General features: G+C 46.1%; 1 protein-coding gene across 7 annotated transcripts in view; it reads right to left on the reverse strand.

Annotated features, from left to right (window-relative positions):
* DNAH9 (dynein axonemal heavy chain 9) overlaps positions 1-21,565 on the reverse strand; it is a 391,252-nt gene that overhangs the window by 234,284 nt on the left and 135,403 nt on the right. For all 7 annotated transcript variants that reach the window (XM_073310874.2, XM_073310873.2, XM_073310875.2 and 4 more), the window contains one exon: positions 5,187-5,352. In XM_073310874.2, the coding sequence (XP_073166975.2) occupies positions 5,187-5,352 (166 nt within the window). The remainder of the gene's footprint in view (positions 1-5,186; positions 5,353-21,565) is intronic.

Consider the following 21,565-nt stretch of genomic DNA (forward strand, 5'->3'; position numbering starts at 1 on the left):
CACCACTGTCTGTGCATTGATTTCTGTGTAAATCTTTCCAAGTCTTTCTTTGGCAGTTTGCTTTCTCCTTTCCTTTATGCTTTCTTGGGCTGGGATGCACTCTGCCTTAGCTTGTTATCGCAACTAGATGATCATTTACTCTGGCTGACTTCTTACATATTTTGATATTATACAGTATTCTTCATTGTCAATTGCTACCTCTCCTTATAGCACTCCTTTTGCTCCATCGCATCGTTGGATGTACATCCTGTCCATGTCTTGATATATATTCATTATTCTGTATATCACCAGAAGGTTTCTTGTTTGGACATCATTTTTTTTTCCTCCTCTTGACTCCACTTGATCACACCGGCAGTTATCCGGGTAGTTAACTGACCCCAGATTTATAGCTTCACCAAACGTTTCTACATACGTCATCGCTCTCTGCATCTCCTTTTGTGATGGTCCATATAATTTCAGATCAGCCATGTAAAACAAATGGTTAACTGGTTGTTGCTCTTCACTGATTTAATAATCGCAATTTAGCTCACAGAGAATTCATGTCAGTTGTTGCATCACTACCATGAACAGCACTGGTGATAAGTGCTTGAAAGATTCCTCTTTTAATTTGGATGCCATCAATGAGAGTCCCTTCCTGGCTGAGCTAAGTGTTCCAGTTAGCTGTAGATTGGGGCACAAAGGAAATGAACTTTGGATGAACCTATTGCATTTTCAGTGTCTCAGTGATCCACGAATGTGGAACCCTGTCATGTGCTTTTTGATCATATATCCACAGCATCTCTCAGTTTTTCTTTTTCTGTTTTGCATCTTCTGTGATCCTCCTGTTCATCCTGAGGCAGTCCTTATTCCCTTTTCATGTCACTGTGAAGCCAAATTGTTACTATTAAGCACTAACTAAAACCTACAAGCTACCCCTCCCCACATATAGAAATGGGAATGGAATGGTGCCTTATGTCATTGTTTCAGCTTCCTGACTGGGAACGTGGAGGGAATCCGACACATAATGCATGTAAGGGTCCTGCACTTAGGACGGAAGAACCCAATGCACAGCTACAGACTAGGGACCGAATGGCTAGGCAGCAGTTCTGCGGAAAAGGACCTAGGGGTGACAGTGGACGAGAAGCTGGATATGAGTCAGCAGTGTGCCCTTGTTGCCAAGAAGGCCAATGGCATTTTGGGATGTATAAGTAGGGGCATAGCGAGCAGATCGAGGGACGTGATCGTTCCCCTCTATTCGACATTGGTGAGGCCTCATCTGGAGTACTGTGTCCAGTTTTGGGCCCCACACTTCAAGAAGGATGTGGATAAATTGGAGAGAGTCCAGCGAAGGGCAACAAAAATGATTAGGGGACTGGAACACATGAGTTATGAGGAGAGGCTGAGGGAGCTGGGATTGTTTAGCCTGCAGAAGAGAAGAATGAGGGGGGATTTGATAGCTGCTTTCAACTACCTGAAAGGGGGTTCCAAAGAGGATGGCTCTAGACTGTTCTCAATGGTAGCAGATGACAGAACGAGGAGTAATGGTCTCAAGTTGCAGTGGGGGAGGTTTAGATTGGATATTAGGAAAAACTTTTTCACTAAGAGGGTGGTGAAACACTGGAATGCGTTACCTAGGGAGGTGGTAGAATCTCCTTCCTTAAAAGTTTTTAAGGTCAGGCTTGACAAAGCCCTGGCTGGGATGATTTAATTGGGGATGGGTCCTGCTTTGAGCAGGGGGTTGGACTAGATGACCTTCTGGGGTCCCTTCCAACCCTGATATTCTATGATTCTATGATTCTATTGGTGACAGTGCTGTGTCTGAGTGAATCGGTGAGAGTCTTGCAGTTGTGCACGTCCGCCCAGCCCCAGGGTAGCACTCCACAGTGCCAGAGCTGGAGTATCAGATGTATGTGTCTGAGGAGCATGCATACAACAGAGTAAGTGTGCTATACACACACCAGTCCTAAAGTATCATCTATGAGTAAGGACAATGCAGTTCAGCTACCAAACACAGTTGCACGGATTTGACACCAGGTCCTCCCTTGGCAAGTAATTTTTCCCCTTTAAGAAACCATTTTCCAACACTGAGTCTAGGTACATGAATCTAGGGCTTATCTGCAACTATTTCAATATGAACTAGCAAGGAATCATGAACTATGAGCACCTCTGAATAGGAGACAACAGGAAACTCTACAGATTTTTGGACACCAAAGCAATTCACAGTTAATATGGACATGCTAAATGTTGTTAGTGACGCCTCTTCTGATACTATTAGACTCAACAAGAGTATGTGGGAATAAGTGTCCAGTGCTCTGGTAGCTCACAATGGAAACAGAGCTGAGGACCAGCTCCAATTCCAGGTCAGGCACATAACCGTTCAGACATAACAAACTGACAGTGGTTAGGCCATGGGCATGTTGATGCCACTGCCTCTCATGCTGACCAGTATTGTCCCATTGTTTCCTTGTACTCTCCTGCCTGTCTATATCCATCTGTTGTCTCTTGTTCTGTGTCTGCACAGCACCTAGCACAATGGGGCCATGGTCCTAGGCTGGGGCTCATAGGTACTATTATTTTTATGAATTATTATTATTAATTATTTTTATTATAGAGAGAGGTATGACCCACACAGTCCAGATCTGGATATACATTGCCCCAAGGCGTAGGGGGGTTCAGACCCATTCTCTACTTTTCATCCACAGTTTCTATGAAACATGCTGTTGCTGTGTACACATGGCTTCTCAGATCAACAGGTGCCCTCATTTGTACCAGCCTGATGAACCCATTATTGAATGGCTCCTCCTGCATCTCCACTCAGGTCATAGCATGCCAGTGACGGGTCCAGCACTGGCATGCAGACCTGCACCCACTGATCCGCTCTCTCTCTAGGACTCTTTCTGAATTGCAGAGAGGGAAAGCACAGGAGCTGTGACAGGGACAAAGTGCCAGTCTAGCCTAATGCGTTCCAGGGAACCTTGTTCATCTCATACTGGGCCATCTAGTCTGACTGTAATAACAGCACGGGAGGTCGAAGGGGGTTGCGCAGAAAGGCAGGGATGTGGCATCCAGATGGGTTCTTTGGAACGTGCCCGATAGCGACAGTTGCATCTGGGCAGAATGATGGAGTGTCAAGGGGGACATATTTGGTACAGAATGCATCCTTATGCACAGAGAGGGCAGAGCGGGAGAGTTAGGGAAGATGGCATAGCGTGGATTTTGTCTGAATAAGCTCGGTCTTTTTTTATTTAATTCGTTCTTCACCACTTTGCAGTCCTTTCACACCCCGGTGCCCAGGCTTCTGCTCCCCGGTACTTTGGTTCCTCTCATGGACCCACACAATTTCATCCCCCTTCACAATAAGCCTTTGCTGGAATGAGTGCTTGTGGGTCAAGGGGCTGATCTGGACAGCACATTGGGAAGCAAATCCCAATGCCCTTTATTTCCCAGCAGGAAGGGGCAGGTGCATGCTGTGCTTCTGGCTGTAATAACACGGGGCCACCACTTTGAGAGACATTGGAACTGGTTTTCTTCAACATACCTGTGCTGCGAAATGCTCGCTTTCATGCTAACTCTATTACTCAAGAAACAATACCAGTTCTTTTATAGTAAAGACTTGTGGTCCAATGATAACACGTTTATCATGGCAAATCCCAGCAGGACACAGCCACCTTGTAGATCGAGCACCACCTGGATCAGTCTCTAAGTAGGGCCCTAAGGTAGTCTGTCTGGACATACAATTTATGTCCATCACTGGCAATTTTATCACACCACCAGTGTTTATGATGAATATGTGATCACTGGCTATAGAGTGGCATTCCTTGGTAAATATCCATTGTAACTGTATCAATCACATAGAAATCAAATCCAAGGCCAGGCAACTGGTCTCAGTGCTATGTATTGTCTGTTGCAAGCAATCAGTTTTCAAAGCAGCAGTTATGATGTAAGCCCAGAAAAGAGTGAGGCTTCTCCAAAATGGGCCACATTTTAATAAAATCTGCAAATTATTGTCAGAGAGCAGTGGCAGGAAATCACAGGACTTGGACAGTTTCTTGTTATGACACTATGTGAGTCATTCCAGTGGCTCTAACTGAAGAAGAGCCATGGAGCATGTCTGTGGATGTGTGTACAATTAAGGTAAGCGTGGGCGGCACGTGAACCGCCAGTTGGGGGAGGCTAGCCCCTAGCCCTGTCCCTTCTGCCTGAGGTCCCCCGACTTCCACCTCCCGCCAGAGCACCAGCCACTGGCCCAGTCCTGCCCCAAGCTAGCCCTCCAGCCCCAAAGGAGTACTAGGAGGGCAAACAGTGCGTGGCCCCAGCCTCCCCAGCCCCGAAGCACCAGGTGGGCAAGCGAGGAGTTGCCTCAGCCTCCCCAGCCAGAGCACTGGGGGCTGGAGCCGCAGGGAGTGGTGGTAAGCAGGGGGCAGGATTGCGCCTGACTGTTTGGGGAAGCACAGACTCCCCCAGCTTATACAACCCGCCGCCCATGAAGGTAGACAAAGAACGACACCAACAGTAGAAAGGAGAGCTGCACCCTCATTCCACAATCTGAATGCCGTGCTCATCCAGTGCACTAAATGCCCCAATAACAATTACTTGGGTGAAGCCACACAATCACTATGCTCTCGAGTGAACTCACCCAGGAAAATGATAAAAGACAAAAGCACCCTATCACCTGTGGGTGTACACTTTCCACACAGCGATCACTCTATATCTGACCTCTCTGTCCTCATTCTCAAAGGAAACCTGGACAACACTTTCAAAAGATGAGCCTGGGAGCTTCAGTTCATAATTTTGCTAGACACTAACAATCATGGACTGAATTGACACACTGGATTTATGGCTTATTACAACAATCTGTAACCCACTAACAACCCTGGATGCTTCCCCTAGTCCCCCACCCTCCACTCCTTTCCTCGCCATAACTGGAGAGGTGTTAACGGGCCACTTCACCTTGAATGGTTCCTTGAAATGTGTTAAACTACTTATGCTAAACAATCTGTTCCACCCAGCTGTGCCGCTGTGAGTTAATTTCCCAGACCTGAAGAAGAGCTTTGTGTTACTTCAAAAGCAGAAGTGGGTCCAATAATAGATATTACCTCACACTTCTTGTCTCTCTAATATCATGAGTCCAAGATGGCTACAACAACACTGCATGCTTAGTGCCAGATTAACAGGATGAATAGCACAGCGCAGGGGAAGGCACCTACCAGTGGCCATAGTCCATGTGCTGTCTGATCAGTGTGTGGGGCTGCACTGTTCCATAAGTGTCCACTTCAGGCATGTTCATATCGTCAATGAAGTAGATGAGTTTCTTGGTGCCAGGTGGGCCATAATTTCTACCAGCCTTTTTATCCAGAGGCTTCTCAAGTACAGCTGTATGGGAACAAAGGCAGATTGTTACAAACATTGGGCTGCATTCGCAGAGGATGTAAATAGTGGTATGAACGGTATGATTGGTGCACGCCAGTCATCAAATGTGTAAGTGGACAAACCCCAAAGAAGAAAGGGGTTAATAGTCTGTGTTAGAGGTGAGGGCTGTAGCCAGCTCTACCAACAACATCAAGCCTGCAGGGAATAAAGAGGAAGGAAGCAGGTTTTAGATGTGGGTTTTCCTGACAGAAGTATCTTGGGTCTGAGGCAAAAGAAGTAAGGGTTGGACGAAGCAGCCCAGAACTAGAACCTCAAAGCGCAGCCAAGCTTGGGAAAGACTTGGACTGGCCATCATGTTACCTGAGTGTCTGTCCCTCATCTCACGAACACATTGTTTGTAAATTAAAACAAACCCAAGAATGGGGGTGAGTTTTGACCTCACATAGGGCATGTGGATTTGTCTGGTCTCAGAACAGGTAGAAAAAAGCCTCCCTCACTATTGCCTGCATCAAGGGAGCTAGTAATTTGCCTTGCCCCCTTCATTAGGGGAAGGCTGAAGCAGTCTCCACTGGCTTCCACCAGCTAGGAGAGGCAGGAGTCTCCCTCACCAGTGGTGTCCAGACACCTTTCAAAACCTCCAAGGCTTCACGTTGTGTGAGCAGGCCAAACTCCAGCCAGAGCTGGCAAATGCTCACAGGTTTCTGTTTCTGTCTTCTGGCTGGGGGAGACCATTTCTTATCAGTTGTTTCAGGTCCTGTGAAGGAGGACAGAGCTTTTTGCAATGAGCCTAGGAGGGGGTGAAGGGTTTGGGGTGTTGTTTGTTTTTCCTGTAAAGCACCATGCAAATGTATAGCTCTATATAAATATTTAATGAAAAAAATCACAGCCATATCATCCAACAAAGGATCCTGCATTGTCCTAGGTTATCATTTCCTTGAACACCTACGTGAGCCAAGCTTTATTGCACTCAACTGGTACAAAACCAACCAGACAAAGCCATATTCTATACCCCCTTTTTTTCCCCTTGTATGTTTACTTTGGGAACTCTTTCTATTTCAAGGTGTACTATTTTTCAGTACATGCCAACTAAATTTGATTTGTTTATACAGTTTTTAGTCTTCAGTGGACTTATAGCAGTGCTATAAAAACATCACAATAAATAGCAATTATTTATAATTACAGAGGATTGGCCACAATAAAGGACACTGGGAATTTTAAAATAGTCATTTGTTAGAATATACGTTTAGTACATGCATTATCATGTGGAAAAAGTTATTAAGGGACATTTTTTTCAGAATACCAATTATAGGTTTATATGTTTAAAAATGCCTTTTTTTCACTGCACTTGAAATGCCTTTTCTTTACTACTGTTCAGAATCCAATGGATTTCTCATCTTTTGACAGCTTGCTGCAGAAAAACATTTAAAACTCTAGGAAAAAAATGATGAATCTCCTTTCAGTGGAGTAGCTTCCCACAAACCCCCCTCCAGAAAACCACAATTTGTGAGGTTTCTGGTAGCAAGTTAAATTAAGTGTTTCAACTAAGCACTTACTTTAAATTTAATTAGTGTTTAATTAACATATAAAATCAGCCATTTTTGAGGTTTAACAAATATGTAAGAGATATATCAAATTGAAATGCAATTACTGGGAATCAAATGACAAGTCTGGAAAAATAGCCTTTTAATTTGAAACAATTTCTCCTAATACTAGTAAAAGGAGATGTTTCACTATCTTTGAAATCCTGACATATTCAAATTAGTGTCTGAAATAAACATTCACAGTAAATGAGATTTATTAAGAGTTCTTTGGGTTTTCCAGTGGCTGTCTGTCAAAGAAAGCCAGATTGCATGAAACTCTCTAAGGGCACATTTATACTGTGCAGAGAGCCTGCACAAGGCCTATACGCTGCTTAAAATGCTATGGTTCTGAAGCGGAACCCAGTGGCCTTGCGTAGGATCTCTCATAGTTTACAAGCATTAAACTCCATACATAATGGCACCAGAAAGCTCCCGGGGCTCTATGGCAGTCAAGCTAGTACGACAGCCTGAGCTAAAAACTTTGGGATGCAACATAAGCCTTCCCATAGTGTACCTGTCAGGAGTGCTAGTGATAATGTAGGATTCAGGCCTCTATTTTTGCCTGAGATAGAATTCTATGTCTTGTTTGCCCGTTTGATTCTTGATAGACTTATATTCTTACTAATATGTTTGAACAAAGGGATCCTTATTAATATGTAAAAAGAAAAGGAGTACTTGTGGCACCTTAGAGAAGAACAAATTTATATGAGCATAAGCTTTCGTGAGCTAATATGTGTAAACAAAGGACAAAGACACTGAATATGTTGCTTCTGCCTAGCCAGATGGGTTTGTTGGTATAATAGGAACAGATAAGAACAGCTAAAGTGTTACTGGGCATGGTGGGAGTATAATATATGAGCGCACACTTTAAGACTGCCTCAACTCCTATCTCAAGGCAAGGTCAAGCAACGAGTCGGGAGGGGCAAGGGGGGATTGGGGGAAGGTATAAAACACTCAAAGGCCAAAGAAATGGCTGTCCCTGACCGTAGCGCAACCTCACTCCTTACCCCCCCCATGGGATACAAAAGAGGTGGGACAAAGACCTCCAGACTCACGACCCCTTCCCCCAAAAAAACAGAACATGACCATAAGTTGTAAGGGGTGGGACTGAGGGCATGCACTTCATGTATAATTATGCCTGCTAAGGAGCGAGGAGAATGGGACACTGGGAAACAAGGCTCTGCAGCATCAGAGTTATGGACACGCTTGCTTGAAACTAACCCCCCCCCACACCCAAAATTGTGTTGCCTGCACTTCAGACTTCTGGTCTTCTGCTTTCTGTCTGCGTGACAAGAACCAGGGGAGAGGGTGAAGGAAAAGCCCCCTAACATACCCTCTCCAATGTGGAGTCACTGCCTCCACCCAGGGCCACTTACAGAGCCAATTGCACCAGACTCAACGGCCCCCCCTTGCGGGACCGAAGTCAACAGGGTTGGCTCTGTAGTTTTCAGCACTGGGGGCTCCTCCTTTGGATGGTTCAGAGGGTGTCATAAATATAAAGGGAAGGGTAAACACCTTTAAAATACCTCCTGGCCAGAGGAAAAACCCTTTCACCTGTAAAGCGTTAAGAAACTAGGATAACCTCGCTGGCACCTGACCACAATGACCAATGAGGAGACAAGATACTTTCAAAGCTGGAGGGGGGGAGAAACAAAGGGTCTGTGTCTGTCTGTGTGATGCTTTGGCCGGGGACAGAACAGGAATGGACAGAACAGGAGTCTTAGAACTTAGTAAGTAATCTAGCTAGATATGCGTTAGATTCGGTTTTCTTTAAATGGCTGCAAAAATAAACTGTGCTGAATGGAATGGATATTCCTGTTTTTGTGTCTTTTTGTAACTTAAGCTTTTGCCTAGAGGGATTCTCTATGTTTTGAATCTAATTAGCCTGTAAGCTATTTACCATCCTGATTTTACAGAGGTGATTCTTTTTACTTTTTCTTCTATTAAAATTCTTCTTTTAAGAAACTGAATGCTTTTTCATTGTTCTTAAGATCCAAGGGTTTGGGTCTGTGTTCACCTATGCAAATTGCTGAGGACTTTTATCAAACCTTCCCCAGAAAAAAAGGGGGTAAGATTTGGGAGGATTCTGGGGGGAAAGATGTTTCCAAACAAACTCTTTCTCAGTAACCGATGTTCTATGTTTGGTGGTGGCAGCGAAAGTCCAAGGGCAAAAGGTAAAATAGTTTGTACCTTGGGGAAGTTTTAACCTAAGCTGGTAAAAGATAAGCTTAGGAGGTTTTCACGCAGGTCCCCCACATCTGTACCCTAGCGTTCAGAGTGGGGAAGGAACCTTGACAGAGGGGTTGGGTCCTGAAGTCGGGGAACCACTCCTCCCTTGTTTCCGGTGCCATTTCTGACCTGGGGAATGGGACTGGTGCCGAGTCACCTCCAACGGTTTCCGCACCTGGTGAACGGCACCGGACACTCTTCCAGAGTCCCTCCACAGTGCCGTCTCCACCGCTGCTGGGGTACTACACACCGATGCACTTGGTGCCTAGTCCTGCCATGCCAATGCTGGCTGCGGTCTAAGTGCTGCCTCCATGAGTAGCTCCTTCAGTCTAAAGTCCCGCTCCTTCTTCATTCTCGGGCAAAATCCTTTGCAAATCCTGCACTTATCTGCCTGATGTGTTTCCTCCAGACACTTCAAGCAAACGTCATGGGGGTCACCCATTGGCATAGACTTGTTGCAGGACTTACAGGGTTTGAACCCCTGGGACTTAGGCATGCCCTGAGTCCCCAGGGAGTGCACGGTCGGGTTGAAGGGGAACTTCCCACTCCTGGCAGCGAACTAATAACACTATACTAAATAATAAGTAACTTAACTAACTAAGGAAAACAAACAAAAGTAAATAGCGCTAGGGAAACATGAAGAGCTTGCTGAGCAAGATGCCACAGTTCCAATGACCATCACTGGCTGTAACAAGGAACTGAGGAAGCACCAGGTTGGCAGGGTCATATATAGAGTGCTATGGAGGTGCCACTCCAGGGGGCTCCACAGTCGACCCGACGGGTGCTGCTGGGGAAAACCTTTCCGACGACTGTGCACGCACACCTAATTGGAATTGATATGAGCAATCACTCAAAGAAGAACTACTACTTCATGAAAAATTGTAAATGGAGAGTCAGTCATTAAGGCTCGAAGTTCACTAACCCGCCTGGCTGATATTATTGCTATAATAAATGCAGCTTTAACTGAAAGATGAAATAGAGAATAAGATGATAAAGGTCCAAAGGGTGCAGACATAAGCTGTGTTAGCACTAAATTTAAATTCCATGGGGGAACAGACTCTCTCACAGCGGGATAAATATTTAGTAAATCTGTCAGAAACCTCTTAACAATATCATGCAAGAACATAGATTTACCACATATTGATATATGAAAAGCCACAACTGCAACTAAATGTACCCTGAGCGAAGTAACAGATAAACTCATTTTCTTCAGAGACAGCAAACACTCTGGATTGAATAGGAGCTGACACAGGATCAATACCCTTATCAGCTATCCATAGCGAAAATCTTTTCCATTCAAAATCACAACATTTCCTAGTTGATTGTCTTCTAGCATTAAGTAAAACACTGTACAGCCACAAAGAAAGATTTCTCTAATTCTGTCAGAGACCTATTGCCTATGCTGTCAGGTGCAATAAAAGTGGATCTGGATGGTGTGCTTTCCCTTGCTGCTGTGACAGAAGGTCCGGCGACACAGGTAAGCATCTGTAGTTCCCATTGGAAAGTAGCAGCAAGTCTGTGTACCACTGCTGTCTCAGCCAGGCTGGGGTGATAAGTATCATCCTGGCTGAGTCCTGTCTAACCTTCTTCACAAGCATCAACATTAAAGAGCTCCTTCTCCTGAACAAAAACAATGACACTTGGGGTTTTATCTTGGGGCAAATTTCTATATGATATAAAAATTCATATATACTACATATGTTGAGTATCCCAAAGAGCAAAATTGTCCCAAATTGTCTTGTATCACAGAGTCTTTCAAGGACCCTTCATACATTTGGGAAGAGTCTCCGATTAGTTGGGCCACTAACTGATTAAGAGATTCTGCCATATGCAGAGCTATTGGATAAATCTCATGAATTATACACCAATCCCCAAAGCTTCACTGCCTCCTTGCAAAACTCTGAGGAATGGGCTCCTTCATGTTTGTTTACATAGTGCATTGCTCTCATATTGTCTCTGGCTGCTTGAACCACAGATCCTTGCACCTGAGGGAGGAATGATCTGAGTGCCAAATGAATTGCTGTTAGCTCCAGAAGACTGATATAAAGGTGACACTCTTGCTGATTTGAGAGACCTCTTGTTAAAAGGGTGTTGAGGTGTGTACCCCAGCCCATTTTTGAGGCATCTGTTCTAATGATCATGGAAGCAAAGGAACGGTTGAACTTCACTCCCTTCCATACATGTTCCTGGTCCATTCACCATAAGATTGTTTTCTGGATTTTCTTGGGAATGGTATTAAGTTTGTGTCATGTACTGCAGATCCAGGTTTCTTGCCAGTGTTGAGGGGGTCTCAGCCTTATCCCTATATATGTTGTGACATATGTGGGTGATGCCATAAGACTCAGCAGAGAGAGGAAGAACTTTACATTCTGAATGGTAGATTTCCTCTTCAGGAATTTCTCCTCCAGAAGTTCAGCTCTTGCCATTCTGGAGTCGAGATGTACTCCTATGAAAAGGATATTTTGTGAAGGCTTCATTAGAGATTTCTTTTTAGTGATCAAAAATCCCAACTTTTGGAACATAGAGCATCTGAATTGAGTGACACCTTTTGTTTCACCTTCAAAAGTTCCTTTTAGGAGCCAATCATGTAAATATGGTCTTCTCAGAAAAGCTGCCACTACAGCTAGGCATTTTGTAGAGTTTAATGCAGTAGAAAGGCCAAAGTGGAAGACCCTGTATTGGACATGGTGCCTATGGCAAAATACAGGAACTTCCTGTGTGATGGTCTTATTGAAATATGAAAGCAGCTTCTTTGAGATTGAGAGCAGTAAAACCAGTTTAGACAGGAGAGGGAGGGGATAATGGATCCTAGAGTTAATATTCTGAAGGGAAATCTGGATGTACCTATTTAACTTCCTCAGATCCAGCACTGGAAGAAGTCCATCATCTTTCTTTGGAATTAGGAAATAGTGCGAGTAGAAACCCCAATTTCTTAGATTTATTGGGACCTCTTCTACTACTCCTTCCCTTAGTAGGGAGTTGATTTCTGTTCTTAGCATTAATTTGTGAGAGGAGTCCCTGAATAGGGAAGAAGGTCTTGAACTGGATGGTATAACCATCTTTTATTGTGTCCAAAACTCATCTGTCCATGGTGATCTTTTGCCACTCAGTGTAAAAAAATGGCATAAACAGTCTCCAAATATGAGGGGAACAGAATTCAAGGCTGGCTTGCTGCTCTTAAACCTCAGGTTTGACATGAAGTTCAATGCAATGTCATGGGGTGCTCCACTCCCCACTGGGCTGCCGCCTCCTCCTGACTCTCTTCTTACTACAGCACCTATGTAACTTGCCCAGGATCTTGAATCTGATAAAGGCTCACATCCACCTGTAGTCAGTGGCTGGAAGGAATTGAAGTGGCAACCGCTCCTTTTATATGTAGCTGGGATATTACGTTTTTATAGTGCTACCCTCAGAACATGCTCAAACGCTGAGGGGAGAGGTGGGAGGGGATGCGTGAGCACTCTTATAGGCACTACTAGTAGAAGGCTGCATTATTCAATGGCACCAGTCAGCGCATATCCCAGGAGTGGGAATGTGCAAAGAACACTCCAAGTATAATTTATATTTATATATATATATAAAATCTGCATTGTATTTGAGTTTTACAAAGTTAAATAGGTGCCAGCTGGAAACAGCAGGCAACTGACAAACTACACAAAAAAGAGCAAATTAACTCTAAAATATGAGGAGTGGAGAACAATGTAGAGCAATATAAATCATGCCTAACAAACACAAACACTGCAGCCACAGCTGAAATCTTTCACCCACACTTATTCACATAGCAGATGACTTATTCATATGCTTAGAGAAAGAGAGCCCCAAACTCAAACCATAGCTCACAGTCCAAGGAAATATGAAAACGCTGCCCAGATCTGTCCATATAAATCTCAACAACTGCACCATCAGTATTGAGATAAATGAGCGAGAGAAGCTTCTTTTACCCTGCTAGGAAAGCTTCAAGACAGAGTGTTTGAGTTTGTTTTTCAATCTTCCAGAGGACCTATATTGACAAACTACGCTCTAGGAAAAATTAAAACAGCATTTGGAGAGGGAAGTGTGTTAATGTTTGAAGATCATTCACAATTTGGATCAGATGCCAAGGAAGGTTTGTTTCACTTGAGTTTTGCTAGAAAGACATGCTGTTCAAGTTGTTCATGTAGCGTGAAATTCACCCCTATGCACAGGGCCAGTGGGATTTCAGAGGCACGTAAGCCGCCTGCCTAGCCTTCTGCATTTGATCCATAGTGTAAATGAGAGCACTAACGGGCAGCAGTGTGGGGAACAGTGAGAGGGGCTAGTGATCACTGTGAGAGCAATTTCCTGAACACAGAAGAATCCCATTGCTGTGTTGGAGCAGAGCTGAACACTGGAGCCTAGGATCAAATATGGCATTGGGCAAACAGCTCCCTAATGTCATACATGAGGCTTTTGCATGGATTTGTGAAACTCTCCCACTTTGCATTCACATGCACTTGCACATATAAAAGGCATTCTGTTAAAAGTGGCCCTTGTTGTCCAGCTCATTCCATCTGACCCACTCACGGCATGCAAGTTCAAGCTCACCTGTACAGATCTTACACAGCAGTTAAAACAGCTGGATGTTAATAATCTAACTGTGCTTTGTGGCTATATAGTAACCATCCGAGCCTTTTAAATATAAGCTAAATGCTTATCGGAGTCATTTAATTTAAACTGTAATCAAATTTCTAGCTGGCCTCATGCAGCTTTGCAAAGCTATGGCATTTTATTCCGCTGCAGCAGAGTTATGAATTATTTGTGTGCTAACATTACCATAAGCTCTTTTCCTCTTTCGTAAACGATATAGGGCAATATGCAGGGGAAGTCAAATAGAACTGAGATATATAATCATTTGCATGGACTGATGCAGGAGCAACAATGAGCATGGGCATGCCTGTCATGGAGAAGGGAAGTTGAGAAGGCAGTGCCCGGATTGGGGCGGCGGGGGGGGGGGAGTTTACAGGGAAAGGGCTGCTCCCCTTTTCTTTTCTCCTACATGTTGTCACCAACACTGCCAAGTTCCCACCCCACCCAATAAATAAATGACTGACCCCTCTCTCACCCAGTCTGGACTCAGCCCTGCTCTAAACCAATGGGAATAGATGGCACAAACCAGGCCTCTCTCACCACACAGGGTAGCCCTGTGTCTCTGTCCCAGCACCTGCCCCTCTGTGTATTACGGGAAGCAGGGCTTTTTCCCGGGCTTTGGTAGCCCCAGCAGACTAGGCCCCTGAAGCAGCCACTGGATGGTTGAGCTGGTAACACAGGCTGGGAGAGCATATACATACCCCAACTCTGTCAGACATTAATGCTGCTCCTGATCCTCTAGGGAGCCTCCCAGTGAGTGTTCCCTCAAACCATTCCCACTCCCACATGCTGTCAGATCTTGGGGAATTGGGAGGGTGAAAATCCTGGCCTCACTGAAGTCAATGGCAAAACTCCCTTTGACTTCAACAGAGCAAGGATTTCACCCTGAGACCATGGGCCCTGATGTGAGCACCAAGTCTACACACCTATGTTTCTGCTCACCCAGACCTTCACCATAGAAGCACATTGGGCTGGGGCAGGGCACTGAGGGTAGGGACTACCTCTCCTCATGTGTATGTACAACTCCCAGCGCAATCGGGTCCTCATTGTGACTGGACCTCCTAGGTGCCACCGTAATACAAACAACAATATAATCCACATGGTTAGATTCAGGCCTGTCCCTATTCAGCAAAACTTTTCAGCCTGATCTTAACTTTAGACATACTAAAACACATGCTTCTAGTTAAGTACGTGCATATGTGTTTTCCTGAACAGGGATAAATTTAAGCAGATGCTGAAATGGAGCCTTGATGTTTAACTTTAGGCTCTGGAGTTTGAAAATCTGTTCCTCTCCCAAATCCAATCCCATGGCTCAGGTTTTCCAGACTCGCTGGACCCTGCGTGGCTGCAAGGGGACTATGACTCACCTGTGATCTTCAGGGAAGAAAGAAATATGTAGGACTTGCAGCCTGGTTGGGCCATCAGATACGCAGATGTGCCCCTTTCGATACAAAATTCCACCATGAAAGCCGAAGGCTGAGGCAGCCTGGGCATTGGCACTATGTAGGGCTTGGTGGAACTGACTTGTGAAGGGATCACTGGACAACAGGGAATGTATGGAGGGTAGCAGGTCACAGACTGTGGTACTGGAAGTGGAATTTGATGGTTTGAGGATTGTGGATGGAGCCTCTTGGTCATGTTCACAACACTCCCCCATCTGGAGAAACGAATCCACCTTCCCATTCCTGGTCCCAGGGCGGTAGGTCACCACAAAGTAAAATCATGTAAAGAACAGGGCCCAGTGGGCCTGTCGCCGATTTAGGTGCTGAGCCATCTTCAAGAATTCCAGGTTCTTGTGCTTGGTAAGGACTTGGATCGGGAACCTGGAGACCTCTAGTAGATGCTGCCACTCCTCGAAGGCTGCTTTGATGGCCATAAGCTCTTTACTATCATAGTTTTGCTCCACTGGTGTGAGCCTGCTTGAAGAAGGCACATGGGTGAAACTAACCATTCAAGGCTGCCATTTGGACTCCCAGCACAAAGTTCGAGGCATCCACTTATACCATAAATGGCCAGCCCAAGTTGGGGTGAACCAACCTGGGTTGGGGCTGAACCAACCTGGGTTGGGGCTGAGATGAATTTCTACTGTAGACACTCAAAAGCCAGTTCCATCTCTGGAGACAAAGAAAGATGGGCTCCCTTCTGCAGGAGGGCTGTGATTGGGGTGACCACCCCTTAGAAACATTTGATCAATGACAAACTGGCAAAGCTTAAAAAGCACTGCACCCACAGACTTCCCTGGGCACCACCAGTCGGTGATGGCTGTCAATTTATGTGGTCGATGGTGTGATCGGCTTTACGGACTCCTCACTAAGACTAAAGGAAAGATAGAGCTGCACTAGGCAAGAAGGCTCCGCCCCTCAGAAACTGCATAGCATGCTCCAGATGGATGACGTACTTAAAATGGGACTCTGGAAATCAAGCAGATGAAGGCTGAAGGAAAGGCTGTCTGCAGGAAGGAAGCCAGTTAGTACCTTCTGGAACATAGAAATCCACAGGGCAAGGGCCTGGACTGTGGGTAAGACCTGACCAGGCAGCCAGGGGCCTGATCCCTTTCGCTTTCCCCTTCTCCCTAACAAAGACGAATCACTGAACACTGAGAAGGGAGCTGGGAAACCCCCACTGCATAACTGAATTGCTGAGATTGCTTGAGCAACCCTCCACAGGGAGGGAAACAGAGTGTTGTGACCATGCCCCGAACTGAAGAGAGCACAGGGGAGGTAGGAAGTGGAGGCTGGTCTGGGACACTGACACCCTTCCCCCTTGGGCCCTCCTCCCCTTGTCTGATCCGGGAAAGACAGAGGAGGAAGAGACAGTAGCTTGACTTCCAGGTCCCCAGATTGCTTGACAAGCCTGGCCCCAAGACTTTGGGGGATGTTGAGCCATGGTCTGCCCACTAGGCCTGTTGGCCCCTAAGTGCACCACAGTACACATGGCCAGTCCTTCTGAGGTACGGTGGCCAGGTACCCAGTTTTCGACCAGAAAGTCCAGTTGTAAAAGGGACCTGACCATGTCCGGTCAGACCTACTGCCCGGACACCCAAAGTCCGGTTACTGCCGGCAGGGAGGTGCCGAGTCATCACCCGCGCCAGCCCCTACTTAGCCAGACCACCTCCTGCCTGCATCGGGCAGCTGTAGCTCCTAGCCACGGCTCTGCAGGCAAGTCCCTCCTGACCTGGGCAGAGGTGGGGGAGAGAGGGGAAGAGCAGCGAGCGATGGGGGGAGGGAGAAAGAGGAGCAAACAGGAGCAGGACCCAGGGGACAGATCAGGAGAGGTTCAGGCACTCCTGCTGGAGTGTCCAGGTTTTAAATGTTACAAAGTTGGCAACCCTATTCTGGGGAGATGATGTAGCCAAAAAACTCTACTGTACCACAGTCAAACTGTCCTACAGGCAGTGTTGGTGAAGCCTCTCTAAGACTCTCTGTATGTTTTGGTGGTGCTGTGTTCGGCCATTTATAAAAATAAGGGTGTCATTGAGACGGATAATAATGAACTGATCTAGCATGTCCTGAAAAATGTCATTGATAAAATGCTGGAAGGTCATGGGAGAATTATACAGACCGAACAGATTGTCCAGGTATTCAAAGCATCCGTACTGGTTGCGGGAGACGTTTTTCCTCTCATCTCTTTTTCTCACCCACATCAGGTTAAAGAATACAGAAATATCTACATTCGTAAAAAAACGGGCAGAGCGTAATTGGTTTAGGAGTTCAAGAATGAGGGGAAATAGGTAACTTTTCTGAACCGCCACCTTGTTGTGGGCCCAGTACACAACGCAGGGCCTCAGGGAACCATCCTACTTTTTAACAAAGAAGATTGTGGCTGCTGTTGTAGAGGTGGATGGCCAGATAAACCCCTTTTGCAGATTTTCCCCCGTGGAGCATAGATGTGGCTAAAGGGGACTTGAGTGCCAGCCGGAAGGTGAATTAGGCAGTTGTATTTATGGGGCAGGGGCACAGTGTCCATGGTTCCCTTGTTGATTATGTCTGCATGGTGATGGTACTTGCGAGGTATTTCGGCAGCAGTCAGTGGGATGGTTGGGAGTGTGCCAAGCTCCCGTCGGCCCATTCCCTTGCAGGAGGGGTTCCCCGGATGAGGACACGAGCGCCAGAGGACACCCTTTCTCTCTTGGCCTTGGGAAGGCAGAATTGTTGGCATTGCGAGCAAAAAAGTGTACTGTCCCCCTGATTCAGGGGTCATGGGCAGCAAGCCAGGACATTCCCATGATGACCGGAGAGTGGGGGACACAAATCAACCTAAACTGAAGGGTCTCCCAGTGTCGGTGGAGGGTAACCATCTGATGGGTGACCAGACCTGAGGCCAGAAGCAACCAATCAGTGGTTTCTCCCAGATCCAGGGAATTCTTACACACGGTAGGGATCCCATAGGCCTTAGCCACATCCTGGTCCATAAAATTGCCTGAGACTCCTAAGTCAACCAGAACCTCCAGGGGCACTGCTGGGCTTATCAGGAGTAGGAGCTGCAACAAGAGTGGGTTTGCAGTTGCTGCTGTCTCGACAGAGGTGCATGGAGGTCAAGAGTCTCTATAGGAGGAAAGGGACCAGCCTGGACCCTCTTATCGGGGCTGGGGATTGGCATTTTCCAACCCCAGTCAGACACAGTCCTGAGGTTTGACATCAGTGTTTCTCAGCCTCAGACAGGCATGGGCAGGCCTGGCCATTCTGCATGGGTTCTGGGTCCTGGATTGCTGTGCGTGGTTGAGGGGCTGGGCCACATTTATGGAGCTGTGCCAGTTCTTCGTGTATTTCATAACGCAGTCCAAGTTGAAACTGATGCTTCTGCACAGCCTCATTCCACTCAGTGTCCAAGGAGAGGTGACAGAATTCAGCTGCTGATCCATCTCCTTGCTGTAGCGTTTGTAGCATGGCTTCAGCAGTTCAGGTATGGTGTGGATCACCGAAGATAACTGGCATGGCCTGAATGAACTGTGCCAGCTGGCCCAGGAGGGGCTGGACTGTTCCAAGCAGTGGGAGGCCCAAGCCAAGGCTTCTCCAGTGAACAGACTAATAATAAGCTCTACTTGGGCCTGGAGTGTGGGGAATGACGAGGGTATAGCAGGAAAGGGAGCCAGCACTGGTTTAGGAAACCTCAGAACTGACTTTGAGCACCATTACATAAGACTAAGAAAAGGAGTACTTCTGGCACCTTAGAGACTAACCAATTTATTTGAGCATGAGCTTTCGTGAGCTACAGCTCACTTCATCGGATGCATACCGTGGAAACTGCAGCGGACATTATATACACACAGAGATCATGAAACAATACCTCCTCCCACCCCACTGTCCTGCTGGTAATAGCTTATCTAAAGTGATCATCAAGTTGGGCCATTTCCAGCACAAATCCAGGTTTTCTCACCCTCCACCCCCCCACACACAAACTCACTCTCCTGCTGGTAATAGCCCATCCAAAGTGACAACTCTCTACACAATGTGCATGATAATCAAGGTGGGCTATTTCCTACACAAATCCAGGTTCTCTCACCCCCTCACCCCCCTCCCAAAAACCGCACACACATACTCACTATCCTGCTGGTAATAGCTCATCCAAAGTAACCACTCTCCCTACAATGTGCATGATAATCAAGGTGGGCCATGTCCAGCACAAATCCAGGCTCTCTCACACACACACCCTTTTTTTTTCCCCCCGGGGACACACACAGACACACAAACTCACTCTCCTGCTGGCAATAGCTCATCCAAACTGACCACTCTCCAAGTTTAACCAGAATGTCTGGGGGCGGGGGGGGGGGGTAGGAAAAAACAAGGGGAAATAGGCTATCTTGCATAATAACTTAGCCACTCCCAGTCTCTATTTAAGCCTAAATTAATAGTATCCAATTTGCAAATGAATTCCAATTCAGCAGTTTCTCGCTGGAGTCTGGATTTGAAGTTTTTTTGTTTTAAGATAGCGACCTTGATGTCTGTGATTGCGTGACCAGAGAGATTGAAGTGTTCTCCGACTGGTTTATGAATGTTATAATTCTTGACATCTGATTTGTGTCCATTTATTCTTTTATGTAGAGACTGTCCAGTTTGACCAATGTAAATGGCAGAGGGGCATTGCTGGCACATGATGGCATATATCACATTGGTGGATTTGTGCTGGAAATGGCCCACCTTGATTATCATGCACATTGTGTAGAGAGTTGTCACTTTGGATGAGCTATTACCAGCAGGAGAGTGAGTTTGTGTGTGTGGTTTTTGGAGGGGGGTGAGAGAACCTGGATTTGTGCAGGAAACAGCCCACCTTGATTATCATGCACATTGTGAAGAGAGTTGTCACTTTGGATGGGCTATTACCAGCCGGAGAGTGAGTTTGTGTGTGTGTGTGGGGGGGGGGGGGGGGGTTGAGGGTAAGAAAACCTGGATTTGTGCTGGAAATGGCCCAACTTGATGATCACTTTAGATAAGCTATTACCAGCAGGACAGTGGGGTGGGAGGAGGTATTGTTTCATGATCTCTGTGTGTATATAATGTCTGCTGCAGTTTCCATGGTATGCATCCGATGAAGTGAGCTGTAGCTCACGAAAGCTCATGCTCAAATAAATTGGTTAGTCTCTAAGGTGCCACAACTACTCCTTTTCTTTTTGCGAATACAGACTAACACGGCTGTTACTCTGAAACCTGTCATTATGAAAGGCACTGCATTTAGCCGTATGGAGTGGAAATCTATCAACTGCATGAAAAAACTTGTACAGATACAGACAGACATCATCTTCCTTTCCAAATGCAAACAGATGGACATCGTATCAAAAGGACTGAAGGTAAAAAATCCATTACAATCTACATACCACACAGACTATGCTGACAGCTTGTGCCACACGCTCTCAAAGAAACTGCGGAATCACCTGATCAACATCCTCTACAGCAAACAGGGAAAGATTAAGAATGAGCTCTCAAAAATGGATACTCTCATAAAAAACCAACCTTCCACACAAACTTCCTCGTGGCTGGATTTTACTAAAACTAGACAAGCCATTTACAACGCACACTTTGCTTCTCTACAAAAGAAAAAGGACACTAAACTTTCTAAACTACTACATGCTACAAGGGGCCACAGTAATGGTTCCCTCAACCCACCTAGCAATATTGTTAACCTATCCAACTATACTCTCAGCCCAGCAGAAGCAGCTGTCCTATCTCGGGGCCTCTCCTTCTGCCCCTCCACCCCCACGAACATGATACAGTTCTGTGGTGACCTAGAATCCTATTTTCGACGTCTCCGACTCAAGGAATATTTCCAAAATACCTCTGAACAACATACTAATCCACAGAGGCCTCCCTACCAACACTACAAAAAGAAGGATTCTAGGTGGACTCCTCCTGAAGGTTGAAACAGCAGACTGGACTTCTACATAGAGTGCTTCCGCCGACGTGCACGGGCTGAAATTGTGGAGAAGCAGCATCACTTGCCCCATAACCTCAGCCATGCGGAACGCAATGCCATCCACAGCCTCAGAAACAACTCTGACATCATAATCAAAAAGGCTGACAAAGGAGGTGCTGTTGTCATCATGAATAGGTCGGAATATGAACAAGAGGCTGCTCGGCAGCTCTCCAACACCACTTTCTACAAGCCATTACCCTATGATCCCACTGAGAGTTACCAAAAGCAACTACAGCATTTGCTCAAGGAGCTTCCTGAAAACGCACAAGATCAAATCCGCACAGACACACCCCTGGAACCCCGACCTGGGATATTCTATCTACTACCCAAGATCCATAAACCTGGAAATCCTGGGCGCCCCATCATCTCAGGCATTGGCACCCTGACAGCAGGAT

Source organism: Lepidochelys kempii, chromosome 14 (genome assembly GCF_965140285.1).
Source record: "Lepidochelys kempii isolate rLepKem1 chromosome 14, rLepKem1.hap1, whole genome shotgun sequence".
NCBI lineage: Eukaryota > Metazoa > Chordata > Testudines > Cheloniidae > Lepidochelys > Lepidochelys kempii.